The sequence below is a fragment of the Sceloporus occidentalis genome, unplaced genomic scaffold, assembly GCF_023333645.1.
Source record: "Sceloporus occidentalis isolate IW3139 unplaced genomic scaffold, rSceOcc1.0.p SCAF_4, whole genome shotgun sequence".
NCBI classification, from domain to species: domain Eukaryota; kingdom Metazoa; phylum Chordata; class Lepidosauria; order Squamata; family Phrynosomatidae; genus Sceloporus; species Sceloporus occidentalis.
Genome location: NW_028316984.1, coordinates 33,507,843 through 33,522,258, shown reverse-complemented (window position 1 = coordinate 33,522,258; position 14,416 = coordinate 33,507,843). Strand labels below are relative to the sequence as shown.

Genomic DNA, 14,416 nt, shown 5'->3' with positions numbered 1-14,416 from the left:
GCCTGCCCACCCAGATTGCTGCTGAGGGAGGCACACTCAGGCCTCTGGAGCACTCATTCAGAGTCCGACGTGGCTGCTCTCTGGGCAGTTGGAATTGTTTTTAATGCCAGTTATAAGTGTGAAGCAAAAACATTTAGTAGATTCCCCTTTCCCCATGCAGGAAATATAACTAGGGTACAAGTTATTCCTTGTTACATTATAGCTGTGCTGCTGTGGTCTCTGATGTAAAAGGACCTTTCCTTAATGGAAGCTGTCCACATGCACTGAGATTACTACTTCAATCAACCTTAGCCATCTTGGCATAATGACAACTGTAATTCAAAACATATGGAGAGCATCAGGTTGAGGAAGACTATGCTAAAACAAAGACAACCTTTTGTCAGAGTATTTAGGAAAGAAAGCAAAATTCTGACCCACTAGGTATCAGTAATTTTAAAAAAATTAAGCTGCTCTTTCAATTCATCTCTATCACAACATTCAAAACACTTAAAGAATTTCTGAATCTGACTGGTACAGATATCCATTTCTATAATCTAGAATCCATAAAATATGCGACTGGGTGAGATGCAAATGGAAAAATCACACTGAGAACTTGAGTGCAGGGTGGCATATAAATCTCTGAAATATATATTTTTAAAATACACACTCTTTGTAATGCTGATGAATGTAATGCTGATGAATGGTCTTTTAATTGTTGCAAACACTAAGTCTACAAGACTACTCTACTACTTACTTTGCAATAAAATATTGATTTCAGGAACTTACATGAGGGTTCTTTGCACAAAATGTAGTGAGACGCATCACTAGGTTCACTGTTACCAGCAGCATTTACAGCAGTGACACGGAACTGATATTCACTGCCTTCCATTAGACTAGTAACTTTCAGCCTTGTATCGTAAATGGTATAGTCTCTGTTAACTCGTGTCCAGCGTAGACTTCTTTTTTCCCGTTTGTCCACAAGATAGGTGCTAATTTCATTGCCACCATCTGACTCTGGTTTCAGCCACTGAATAATGATGTGCTCTTTGCCAACACCCACAGCTTCAGGTACACCAGGGGGTGATGGAATAGCTGTAAATATTTTTGATGAGAGAGAGAGAGAGAGAGAGAGAGAGAGAGAGAGAGAGAGAGAGAGAGAATAGATTATTTCACAGTTCTATGCGTATTGCATTCCACTCCACTGCTCACACCCAAACACAAATACTTATTTGAACTAGAGGGATACTTACTAAATGAATTTCTAGCAATAATAGGTTCTGATTCCAGTGAAACACCAGGCCCATACTTGTTGACAGCTCTTACACGGAATATGTATTCATTGTGCTTGATAAGTCTTGTTACAACACATGACAGTGTTTGACATTCGGGTTCAACAATAACCCAGTTCAGTCTACTAGTCTCGCGTCTCTCTACAATGTAATGGGTAATTTCTGCCCCTCCATCTTCTTGAGGAATGTTCCAGGCCAAAGTACACTTCTCTTCTGTTACTCTGCTAATGGTGATTTTGCCAGCACATGGACCAGGAGAATCTGCAGATAAGAGCAATGGACAAGTAGGGCAATGAAAAAATTATTTTATCTTAAAAGAGACTTTGAAGGAAAGACATTGTGTCACAGATAACTAACAATTGCAAAACATTTACCAAGCACTTTGACGAGGACAGCAACTTGTTTTGTTCCACTGGCATTTTTAACAGTTAAGGTATATTTTCCAGAATCACTTCTGTCACAGAACTTGATGATTGCAACTGCATGCTTGCTTGTGTATTGTAAAACGACCTTTTCACTTGGGTCCAGCTCCTTGTCAGCCTTAGACCAAAAGACTTTTGGTTCTGGTTTTCCACCAATTGATGCTTCGAGAACAAGATCAGATCCAGCTCTAATTGTTACAATTTCTCCTTGCAATTTGGCATCCAGTTCAGCTTTAGGTGGTGCTATGAAAAAAAGCAAATGACATAATTTAAATATTGATATTTTAAAACATTAACACATGTTAGATAATTTTAAAAACCATAAGAATGTCTCTTACAATATTCATCTCTACAGGCGACAGGGCCAGTGGATTCAGAACCTTTGCTAATTACACCAGCAGCATTCTTTGCCAACACTCGGAATTCATATTCCTCTCCTTCACTGAGAGCTGTTACAGTAAAGAAATTTTCTGAGACGATGGTGTAGTTGCATTTCAGCCAACGTCCATCACCAGATTCACTGTATGGTTTGCGTTCTACAATATAGCCAACGACTTTGCTTCCACCATCATAAAGTGGAGGAGACCAGCTTAATGACACTGAAGACCTTGAGACATCTGTTACCTCTGGTCTGCCTGGTGGATCTATAAAAGAACAACATATTGGAAAATTTAATGTTATTGTTCATTAATTAGTAAGAGAAAATCCATTTTCTATACTGGTCATACTTACCGACTGGGTTTTGGGCCAGTACTGGTCTAGAAGCTTCACTAGGTTTGCTAATGCCAGCAGCATTTAATGCATATGTTCTGAATTGATACTCCAGACCTTCCACAAGTGTTGTTACTTTGTAGTTGCACTCAAAACATGGAGTTTTATTTTCCTTCACCCAAAGGATTGAGTTGCGTTCTTTCTTTTCAATCCAGTATCCAACAATTTTGCTACCACCATCATGATATGGTTCCTCCCATCGAATGGACATGGCAGTAGCAGAAACAAAATAGACCTCAGGTCTAGTGGGTGGGCTTGGTGGGACTAATTTTAAAAAAAAGATAAAATAAGCGAAGCATTAGATTTAAAAAAAAACAACTAGAGAAAAATTATACAAATCCTATGGAAAAATAGTTCCTTACCAAATGGATGTTCAGCCACTATTGGTACTGATTCTACTGGCTTGCTGACGCCAAATCTGTTTTCTGAGCTGACACGGAAACTGTATTCCATATATTTAGTGAGATGAGTTACTTTGATCTGTGTACGTTTGACACTGGAATTTACCAGTTGCCATGCTGTTGTACCAGATTCACGTTTCTCAACAATGTAGTTTGTAATATCACTGCCACCATCATCTTCAGGCTCTTTCCATGACAACACACATGATTCAGCTGTTATAGATGATATTTCTATGGGACGGGTAACTGGGCCTGGTCTTCCAATAACAATGACAGTCACAGTGAATGTTTTCACACCGGCGGTGTTCTCAAGTGTTAAATAATATTTACCAGAGTCTCCTCTCATGCTGTCCTTTACAGTTAGTGTGGTCCTATCCTTTGTTGTCTTGATAGACACTCTGTCTGTTTCTTTGAGTCTCATTTCTTCAAGCTTCCATGTTACTTTTGGAACAGGACGCCCACTAATTGGTATATCAATAGTAAATGTGCTTCCAGTTTTGCAAGTTACAAGTTGGTTAGTTATTCCACTGAGATCTGCAGTTGGTTCAATTTGTGGCTCTTTAACAATGACAGAAGAGAAGGCATCTCTTGGCTGGCTGTAACCAGCATTATTCTTTGCTTTAACACGGAACTCATATTCATTGTTCTCTGTGAGACCTTCAACTGTAAAAGTCAACTGTTTTGTTTGACCAGCTTCCACCCAAACATCAGATCCCTTTTGTTTCATCTCTAGCAGGTACCCAGTAATACGACTGCCACCATCATGATCTGGCTTAAGCCAGGCTAGTTCCACAGATGACCGAGTGGTATCCACAATATCTAATCTCTTAGGTGGAGCAGGCTCTTCAGTGGCTACAACTGGTTCTGTTAATTCACATGGTTCACCTACTCCATATTCATTTTCTGCTGATACACGGTAAAAATAGGGCATGCCTTCTGCAAGACCAGAGACCTTAGCAATCTGTCGGGTACATTTTTCATTAACAATCTGCCAACTGCGGCGGCTTGCTTCTCGTCTCTCCACGATATAATGATGGATGCGAGCACCTCCATCCAGGATCGGGGCATCCCACATTAAAGTGATAGAGTCTCTAGTCACATCCTTAAATGTAATAGGTCCTGGTGGCCCAGGAGTGTCTAGTACTTTAACAGTGAAAGCAATGGATTTCTTACCACTGTTATTTTCTACAGTAAAAACGTATTTGCCCGAATCTGTTCTATTGCAATTCTCCACAGTTAATGTACTGAATGAGTCAGTTGTATGAATGTCAGCACGCAAGGTAAGATTAGAATCTGCTTTGGACCATACAGCAGTAGGAACAGGTCTGCCCTTAAAGGCAATAAATAAACGGATGGTTGCACCTGCTCTGACAATATGAGTCTGCTTGAAGTTAGCATCAATATCTAGTTCAGGTAAAGAGAGTCTGTCTATGGTTTGCACAGAGGCAGCAACAATACAGCTTTCGCCTTTGCCTGCACCATTTACAGCACTGACTCGGAATTTATAGTGTTCATTTGGTTCCAGGTCAGTTACAGTATACTTGGTAGCAAGGCAAGTCTCAGCATTGACTTTATGCCACTCTTCCAAATCAGCTTTGCACATTTCAATGATGTAGCCCATTATTTCTAGGCCTCCATCAAAAACTGGCCTGGTCCATTCTAAGCTGACACTTGTCTTTGATGTATCTGTCACTTTGACAACAGTAGGAGCACTTGGTGGATGGACTGGCTCCCTGCATTTAATCAGCCTTGAGATACCACTTGGTGGCCCCACTCCAGCCTTGTTTTCTGCCAAAACCTGGAACTCATATTCATTGCCTTCAGTTAGGCCAGTGACTCTGAATCTTGTTTCAGTAATGGGCCTCTTACTGGATACTTTAACCCAAAGAATGCTCTTCTTTTCTCTTCTCTCCAAGATATATTGGTTAATGTCACTTCCACCATCTGATTTTGGCCTTTCCCATGAGAGTGTAATACTGTTTCCTGTCACGTTGCTAGGTTCTGGGGTGCCAGGAGCATCAGGAACAGCTGTGAAATAAAAGAAATACATCAGACCACATTCTAGATACATTTGACAAAGGTATATAAATATATGACTTTTTCCATTTAAAGTAAACTTACTGTAATGTGGTTGTGCTACAAATGGATCAGATTCCAATGGCCTGCCAACTCCAAACTTGTTGGCTGCAGAAACACGGAACTGGTATTCATTGCCTTTTATTAATTTAAGAGCAGTATAGCTGCAGGCTTCACAGTTGTCTTCAACTAGTGCCCAGGATACTCTGCTAGTTTCACGCTTTTCAATGACATAATGAGTAATCACTGCACAGCCATCGTTAGCTGGAGGCTCCCACCATAATGTTGCCTTTTCTTCAGTAATATTGGTAAACCGTATTGGCCCACCAACTTTTCCTGGAGTATCTGTAAGGTTAAATTATTGGTTATTTTTATTATGCCCATTTAATATAGAATGAATAGATTATGAAATAAAATTTGCGGGGAGGATAAAAACCAAATGATTCTTTTTAAAAATCTAAATTGAATTTTTCTATTCAAATATACAGTATTTTTTTAAAACTATAAACGAAACATTATAGTACTCTCTTGACTCCCATTTATAAATGAACAGTTAAAATGGAATCTAATCACAAACATGCTAGCTAACCCTATAACTGGAGTCTTATAAAAATGAATTACAGTGGGCCCTTGGTATCCACTGGGATTTGGTTCCAGGACACCCCGTGGATAACAAAATCCATGGATACTCTAGTCCTATTAAATACAATGGCATAATAAAATGGTGTCTTTTATATAAAAGGGGGAAATCAAGCCTTGCTTTTTGGAATTTAGAGATTTTTAAAACATTTGTAAGCTGTGGATGCTTGAATTCATGGATAAAAAAATTTGTGGATAAGGAGGGCTGACTGTAATGACTTTGTTATGAATTACCTAAAATCCAACAAGAAAAAGCAGAAAAAAATACAATTCTTTTCAGTGTGTAAATAAAAATAACAGTAGGAGTATAAAGGGGAGATCTACTTGTGGGAATGTTAAGGACACTGTATATTTATTTATTTATTTATTTATTTATTGTTGAGAAAACAAATGAAAGATTTTTTTTAAAAAAAATTAAAAATCAAGCAGAATAATGTGGTGATCAAGTGGTCTAAGCAGTAGCCTTTAGGTGTCTGGTTCAAGACCCACCACTATTGGCATTCATATGGCTAGCTAGTATCTTCTATGTCTGCTGCTCTCGCTGTCCTGCTGGGGACTGTCTCAGATATAATACCTATGTAAAGCATATAGAGTGGTCAGTAGGTACTAAATAAATGTAATGGTTTAAAGGGCAGCTATCGGGAGGCAATGCTGCAATTGCAAATATGGGGCGTGTGTGTAACTTAAAATTTAGTTTAAGAAACTGTGGTCTAAATCCATTTATTAGGCTCAACTAGAACAGGCCCATTGAATCAATCAGCCTTATATAACAGCTGACTTATCACGTTCCAAATGATTCAATAGGTCTGCTCTAGTTTGGCAAACATTTAGATTAAGGTCTAAGAACCAGCATGGTGTAATAGTGTGAGCACTGGGTGACCACTCTGGAAACCAGGATTAAAATCGTCACTCAGCCCTGGAAACCCACTGGGTGACCTTGCCATACTCTCTCAACCTCAGAAGAAGGCGAAGGCAAATGCAAGCTCCCTCTGAACAAATCATGCCAAGAATACCCTGTGATAGGTCCCCTTCAGGGTCACCATAAGTCACCATAAGGTACACTCTTATGCTTACATCACTGATTTCATCTTATCACATCCAATGTACTGATCCAGCATCCCTAGCTCAACACAGATAATGATTAGATTATATGCTATGATATTCTAAATTAATAAAAAGCAAGTTATCATAAACAATTATATAAACTGTACCACCAAATGTTGGAAACAGCTCTACTGAGATGTAGTTTAAGTTATTTAATGATCAAATTTGCACCACTTATCAAAAAGCTATGAAAAAGTTTTGGTAGATTTTTTTTTAACTGGCAACTTAAATAAACTTAAATTAAATTTAACTAAATAACTTAAACTGGTGATTTATGTTGTTTTGATTTAAATCAGCCCACTCTAATTTGATGCAAATTAAAAAAAATTAATGCAAACTTACCGTGTACTCTTATGGTTATATCTTCATGTTTGACTCCTGATGAATTCTTGGCTTCTACTCTATATACTCCACGATGGTCACGAGAAGCATCTCTAACAAAGATGGTGCTAAATCCAAGAGCACTGGTTATTTCTATATTCAATCTCTTATCAATCTCTTGTCCATCTTTAAACCAGGTCACCTGGGGAACTGGGCGCCCTGTGATGAGAGCTTTAAATCTTATGCTTTCTCCAGCTTTAACTGTAAGGCCTTCAAAATGCTCAGCACCAAATTCAATATTTGGTGCAACTAGAGAATAAAAAGAAGTAAAATGATATTAAGAAATAATTCTCACTAATGGATACAAACATAGTTTTCCAGCAAGTAATACCAAGAGGCATGTTAGTTATTTTATTTCATAATTCCTTTAAATATTCAATACAAATGAAGTAGTATTTACATTGGGAGCCATCCTTTTGAATAACCCCAGTTATTTACTGAATTAATTCATTATTTTTATGATCGTTTATGATCTGCTGGGATTTGGTTCCAGGACACCCCGTGGGTACCAAAATCCGTGGATGCTCAAGTATCATTATATATAAGGGTATACTAAATTGGTGTTTTTTATATAAAATGCCAAAATCATGGTTTGCTTTTTGGACTTTATATTTTTGGGGAATATTTTCAAGCCATGGATGATTGAATCCATGGATAAGGAATCTCTGGATATGGAGTGCTGACTGTATTATTAGGAAGGGCTTCTGGGTTGAAGATGGCTCTGTGTTGCAGTCCACTTTAGTGACTCTGTTGAGGAGACCTGCTCTGGACATGGCAATCCCTGGTGAGGAATCAAACCAACCAGCAGGAATTGTCTCCGTGATATGGGAAGCTTGGAACAACTTTATCTGTGTCTAATTTCCTGTTCCTAGTGTCAAGGTGACAAGTGCTATTGTCATCAAGACTCGGGTGGAATGGAAGAGGCTGAGAAGAAACCATCACCCCTACAGTGTTCAAGACACCAAACAAAGGACTTTAACAATGCACTCAGCTTTCTTAACTAATTACAACCTGTAGTATCTAGGAAGCGTACTAGCTGATTGGGACATTTTACTTCCAGCATTATCCCTTCTATGTTTGAAACAGTGAGTAAATCATTGCCAAATGCAAATGGATTTAAAAGACGAAGGCAGCATTTTTTTCTTATTTGACTGATAACAATACAAGTTGTGTCTAGAAAGGACACTAAATAGAAAGTAGAACACTTAAAGTAGAGACTTAATGGTTCAATTTATCTGATGTGAAAAGAGCTGCTTTGCAGGAAGGGTAAAGTATTATTAGGAAGGAATAGTGAGAATTAACTGTTAGGCAGATAGTAAGCTAGTCACCAGAAGTCCATAGTCATCCACTCTAAACATAAATAATCTAGTGTGCCCCAGAGTCTGGGGTTCTGCACAACATGCTGTACTATTAATAAAGGGAATTTACCAGCTTCATCTCTGGTCATGATATAGCCCGAAGACTGAGAAGGAGGGCTAATAGTTCCAACAGCATTTCTTGCAAGTATTCTAAATTCATATCGATCACCAGGGCTAAGTCCTGTAACCGTGTACTGGCATTCACTGACATCAGTAAAATTGCATCGGACCCAGCGATCGCCACTTCCTTGACGTTTCTCAATACTGTAGCCTACAATCTTGCTGCCTCCATCACGAAGAGGTGCAGTCCACTTAAGAGTAATAGTTTCCCTAGTCACATCAATGTAGTCAGGTGTGCCAGGTGGATCTGAAAGGGAGATAGTTGGACACATAGTAATATAAATCAGCATAAGTGCATACAGTGATGTGAATGAAGGTGATTGTTCTATAATATGAATGATAAATCACTTACCAACTGGAGACACAGCTAAAGTCAATTTGCTTGGATCGCTGGCCGAGCTCAATCCAGCTGAGTTTTCTGCATATACACGGAACTGGTAGTCCAAGCCTTCCATTAATCCAGTAATTCTGTATTCTCTACTAGATACTGGTGAAACATTTACTTTCTGCCACAGGATGCTGTTTCTTTCTTTCTTTTCTACATGATATCCAATAATTTCTGCACCTCCGTCATAAACTGGAGCATCCCAGGATATGGTCATCCCATCAGCTGTTATATTATAAACAACAGGCTTCCCTGGTGAACCTGGTGGTTTAAACTGGTGTCTTGCAATGACCTCTATGGAGTTAAGTGGTGGGCTCACACCGTATCTGTTTTCTGCACGGATTCGGAATTGATATTCTGAATCTTTGACCAGGTTGGAAACTTTGAATGTCGTCTTTTCTGCACTGGAACATACCATTTTCCAATTGGTTTGTGAAGTTTCCCGCTTCTCAACACTGTAGCCAGTAATTTCTGCTCCTCCATCATCATCAGGAGCACCCCATGAAAGAACCATGCTATCTGCTTTGATTTCTTCTAGTTTGATAGGTCCCTTTGGCTTTGATGGAGGGCCTAGTGTTATAACTGTAATTGGGAATGACTTTCTGTGAACGCCATTTTCAAGAATTAAGGTATATTTGCCTCCATTTTCTTTTTTCACATTCTTAATGCTTAACGTTATTTTGTTTTCTGTCTTCTTGAAGCGAATCTGTTCACTTTCTTTAAGAGGAATGTTGTCTTTTAGCCAGCTCATTGTTGGTTTTGGCTTTCCCTTATAGGGCAATTCAATGTGTACATTATATCCTATTCTCACACTTACCTGTCCCCCAGGAATATCAGAAAGGTCTGCTTCAGGTGTTATTACATAGTCTTTAACTGTAATTGGCCCAGTGGTAACACCATCACTTTTTCCTTTTTCATTTCTAGCAGACACTCTGAATTCTAGAACAGTAAGTTCCTTAAGCTTATCAATTTCAAATTCACATGCTTTACTTGTCCCTGCAAAGGACCATTCTGTTTCCTCCTTCAGTCTCTTTTCAATTACATAGTCTGATATGATGCTACCACCATCAAATTCAGGTTTGTTCCATTGTAAAGTGACAGAAGTCTTAGTTGAATCTTTCATGGTCAGATCCCGTACAGGTCCAGGAACTTCTGCAGCTTTTATTGGTTCTGAGGTTTCACAAGGCTCACCCAATCCATTTTCATTTTCTGCAAAAACACGGAAGAAGTATGGAGTTTTCTCTGACAGACCAGTTATCTTAAATGTTGTATTGGAACACTTTGCTGTAACAGAAGACCAAGCTCTCTTTGTAGCATCTCTTTTTTCAACAACATAATTTGTTACTTCAGAACCACCATTGATGAGTGGGGGCTCCCATAGTAATGTCACAGTTCCACGAGAAACATTTTTAAGAGTCAGCCTCTGGCATGCAGATGGAGTGTCAAGTACTTTAACATTCACAAATGAAGTTTTTGGTTTTCCAACTCCATTCTCAATTGTGAGGACATATTTTCCTGTATCATTGCGAGTGACTTGAGGAATACTAAGGAGTGTGGACGATTCTGTGTTCTGAATGTTGTATCTTTCATCAGTACCAAGATTCTTTTCACCCTTTCTCCATGTGACAGTTGGGGGAGGTCTTCCTTTAAATGGAATCATTATTTGTACATCTTCACCAGCTTTGGCTACAATAGAGGTTCTGAGGGCCACATCTAAATCAATCTCTGGCTCTTCTGCAAAATAAAGTAGGAAAGAAAATGATTAATACTGTATTTGGGGAAAGCTAGAAATACAAAACACTGAAAATAATAGAGAGAAAAAATTTACATACCAAGTATGTCTTTAGCTTGTACAGGTTCTGTCATTTCAATAGGTTCACCTTGTCCAGCATAATTTATAGCGGCTACACGGAAGTAGTAATTGATCCCTGGTTGAAGATGAGAAACAACATATTCTGTGGTTCTCACTTCTCCTCTTGCACTGACCACAGCCCATTCTTCTTCCTCCCCCTCTCTCTTTTCTATAGCATAGCTGGTAATTGCACTTCCTCCATCATAGGCTGGTTTAGCCCAGCTAAGTGTGATAGAGGTCTTTGTCGTATCCACAACCTTTAGCTTAACAGGTGGTCCAGGTTTATCTGTAAAATTCAAATAACAAAAATAAGATTTCAAAACAATGATGGCTAATAGCAATCAGTAGAACATACCTTCATTAGGTTTAAAGAATGTCTATAATTTGTTGGTTAAATTTGTAAACATCCACGTGCATGGTTTCTTACCAATAGGATCTGCTGCTTTGAAGAAATCAGATGCATCAGAGAAGGGACCTTGTCCAGCTGCGTTCACAGCAGAAACCCTGAACTGGTATTCACTGTTTTCTGTTAATCCCGTCACTTTCTGTCTGGTATCACGAATGGTTTCTTTAGTGACCTTGAACCAGCTCAGACTTTTCTTATCACGTTTCTCAAGGTAATATCCACTTATTTCGCTCCCACCATCCACAGTAGGCCTGCTCCAGACTACTGTCATTGATTGCTTAGTTATCATAGTAACTTCTGGCATACCAGGTTGTCCAGGTGTAACTGTATTTTTTTATTAAAATAAAAATCGCATCAGGTCAGTGCAATCAAATGGGAATGTTGTTTTATAGAAATCTTTAATAATGTATGAATTAACAGTGTTTCACTTACCAAAAGCATTCTTAGCTACAACAGCATCAGATTCCAGTGGATCACCAACACCAAATTTGTTTACAGCTCGTATACGGAATATATATTCATTTCCTTTTATGATTTTTGTGGTAGTAACAATGCATTCTTCTTGTTTTTCCGAAACTACAGACCATACCACACGGCTTGTCTCACGTTTTTCAACAATATAATGTGTCACATTAGCGCCTCCATCATCTGCTGGTGGTTCCCACATAAGGGTAATCTTTTCAGCAGTGACTGTTCTGAACTGTACAGGTCCACCTGGAGGTCCTGGCTTATCTGTTGATATGAGAGAAAGTTATATATTTTAAAATGTACAATGGATACAGCCAAGGGAGTTTTACAAACGGACACACAAGTTCCCCCAAAAACATACCAAGTATCTGTACTCTAACAGTGGCAGAAGCAGAACCCATGGCATTTTTTAGTTTCAGTTCATAGTTTCCACTATTAAGACGAGTTGCATCTTTGATCAGTATGGATGAAAATTCAGTGGTGTTTTCAAAGGATACTTGGGCACTGGTTTGCACTTCTTTATCATTTCTGAACCATTCAATTGTAGGTATGGGCTTTCCGGAAATTCCAAGTTTCAGCTTAACTAAAGTGCCAGCTTTGTATTTGACAACTTCTGTATATTCTGGCGGTATATCTATTTCAGGTGCACCTTAATAAAATAAAGAGAAGTAAAAATAAAAGTGTAATTAAAAAGACTTTTTCAAATGCTCTCCTCAAAAAGACTTTAAACAACTTTTGGTTAAGAATACTAATGCAGTAATGAATTAAATTCAGTACAAATTAATATATTTTTATAACCTCTGACAGGAAAAGGTAAATTTGTATCAACACAGTACTGTCAAATCAGAATCTTGAATTTAAGAAAGATTTCTGTAAACAGAAATAAAACTGGATATCAGTTGTTGTGCACTTATAAAATTCTTACCATATGTATCCACACAGGTGATAGGACCTAAAACATCTGATGGGTTACTGATTGAGCCTGCAGCATTCTTAGCAAAAACACGGAATTCATATTGGGAGCTCTGAGTTAATCCTGATACGGTAAACTGAGTCTCAATGACATTGGTGAAGCTTGCTTTTGTCCATCTTCCATTCGGAAGATCACGTTTCTCAACAATGTAGCCAGTAATTTTGCTACCACCATCAAAAGCTGGCTGTATCCAAGAAAGACTAACAAACGTCTTGGAAATATCTGTGACACGAAGATTTCTTGGAGGCTCTGCAACATGAAAAATAATTACATTTGTAATTAGGAACTGCACAACTATTCAGCACCAGCTCATCAATGACATACTTTCCATTAAATTCATTATTTCATACAAGATGTTTTCCAGCTGCATACATACCACAGGCATCAATAGCAAGAACGGCATCAGATGGATGACTTGGTTTTCCAATCCCAGCTGCATTTTCTGCATATACCCTGAATTCATAAATAAGTCCAGCTGTAATATTGGAGACCTTGAAATGAGTTGTGCGTATAACCATTTTATTTGCTTTCTTCCATAAAATACTGTTTCTGTCTTTCATCTCCAGATGATAGCCAGTGACTGCACTGCCTCCATTGGAAACAGGCTCATGCCATCCAACCGTAATGCTTTCTCGCGTTACATTGGTGATCCATGGTGTGGAAGGTGGTCCAGGGGTTGCTAAATAAATATTAATGCAATATAAACATTAATAAATCTTAAAGTGTATATCCACAAATTCAGAAAACAAAAACAAACATGAAGCCACTTACTGTAAGGTAATTTAATAGTTACACATGCTGAATCGATATGGTCACTTATGCCAAAGCGATTTTCTGCTTTGATACGGAATTGATATTCTTCTCCTGTCACTAGCTTCGTAATTTTAATCATATTTCTGGCAACAGTTGCAGACACTTCAGACCACACAGCAGTGCTTGTTTCTCTTTTCAGCACAATGTAGTTGGTAACTTGACTTCCGCCATCGTAACGTGGTGGCTCCCACTTAAGGATAACACTTTCTTCAGTGATATCACTGATAACAACAGGGCCAACAGGAGGACCAGGTCTATCGAGGACAACAATCTTAATGAATGATTTAGTAGTTCCACTGGAGTTGGCAGCTGTGATGTCATATTTACCAGCATCAGTAGCAACACTTTCTTTAAGGTTGATTATAACACTTTCTGCTGTGGTTTCTGTGTTGAACCTCATGGTTGGTTTGAGAGGGATGCCATCTTTGGATAAAGTCACCTTTGGCAGTGGCTTTCCAGAAATTGGAATCTCAGCCTTTAGGTTTGAACCTGCTCTTACGTAAACTGTGTGGTTCGGGAAACCTTTCATGTCAACCTCAGGAGATTCTGAAAAATACATTTACATTGTATTAAAAATAAAGCTTCGGGAGGATATTTTAGTTAAATTGATATGAGTTTTTTCATTAATAGTGGAAGACATACCCAGTTGCTCTTTAACTGTAACAGCAATAGGAAGCTCTCTGGGATCACTTAGACCAGCTTGGTTTTCAGCAAATACTCTGAAGAAGTACTCTGTATTTTCCTTGAGACCTTGAACAACATGATGAGTTGTCTTGACCACAGCACACTTGACCCATTTTTGCTGCCCTTTTTCCAGAGCTTCAACAAGATAACCTACAATTCTGCTTCCACCATCATGTTCTGGCTTTAGCCACACAAGAGAGACACTGCCTTTAGTAACACTTGATACTCCCAGTTTTTCTGGTGGACTTGGTTTTTCTGAAGAATAAGAAGCGTAAGAAGATGAAATGAGAAGAAA

General features: G+C 38.6%; 1 protein-coding gene across 1 annotated transcript in view; it reads right to left on the bottom strand.

Moving 5' to 3' along the window:
* TTN (titin) overlaps positions 1–14,416 on the bottom strand; it is a 317,246-nt gene that overhangs the window by 17,784 nt on the left and 285,046 nt on the right. The window contains exons 279-296 of the mRNA XM_089523020.1: positions 14,080–14,376; positions 13,396–13,983; positions 13,001–13,303; positions 12,577–12,873; positions 12,013–12,300; positions 11,616–11,915; positions 11,205–11,507; positions 10,758–11,063; positions 8,893–10,659; positions 8,491–8,787; positions 7,024–7,311; positions 4,984–5,283; positions 2,824–4,890; positions 2,423–2,725; positions 2,029–2,334; positions 1,643–1,933; positions 1,230–1,529; positions 766–1,071 (exon numbers count right to left, since the gene is read on the bottom strand). Of these exons, the coding sequence (XP_089379146.1) occupies positions 766–1,071; positions 1,230–1,529; positions 1,643–1,933; positions 2,029–2,334; positions 2,423–2,725; positions 2,824–4,890; positions 4,984–5,283; positions 7,024–7,311; positions 8,491–8,787; positions 8,893–10,659; positions 10,758–11,063; positions 11,205–11,507; positions 11,616–11,915; positions 12,013–12,300; positions 12,577–12,873; positions 13,001–13,303; positions 13,396–13,983; positions 14,080–14,376 (8,907 nt within the window). The remainder of the gene's footprint in view (positions 1–765; positions 1,072–1,229; positions 1,530–1,642; positions 1,934–2,028; positions 2,335–2,422; positions 2,726–2,823; positions 4,891–4,983; positions 5,284–7,023; positions 7,312–8,490; positions 8,788–8,892; positions 10,660–10,757; positions 11,064–11,204; positions 11,508–11,615; positions 11,916–12,012; positions 12,301–12,576; positions 12,874–13,000; positions 13,304–13,395; positions 13,984–14,079; positions 14,377–14,416) is intronic.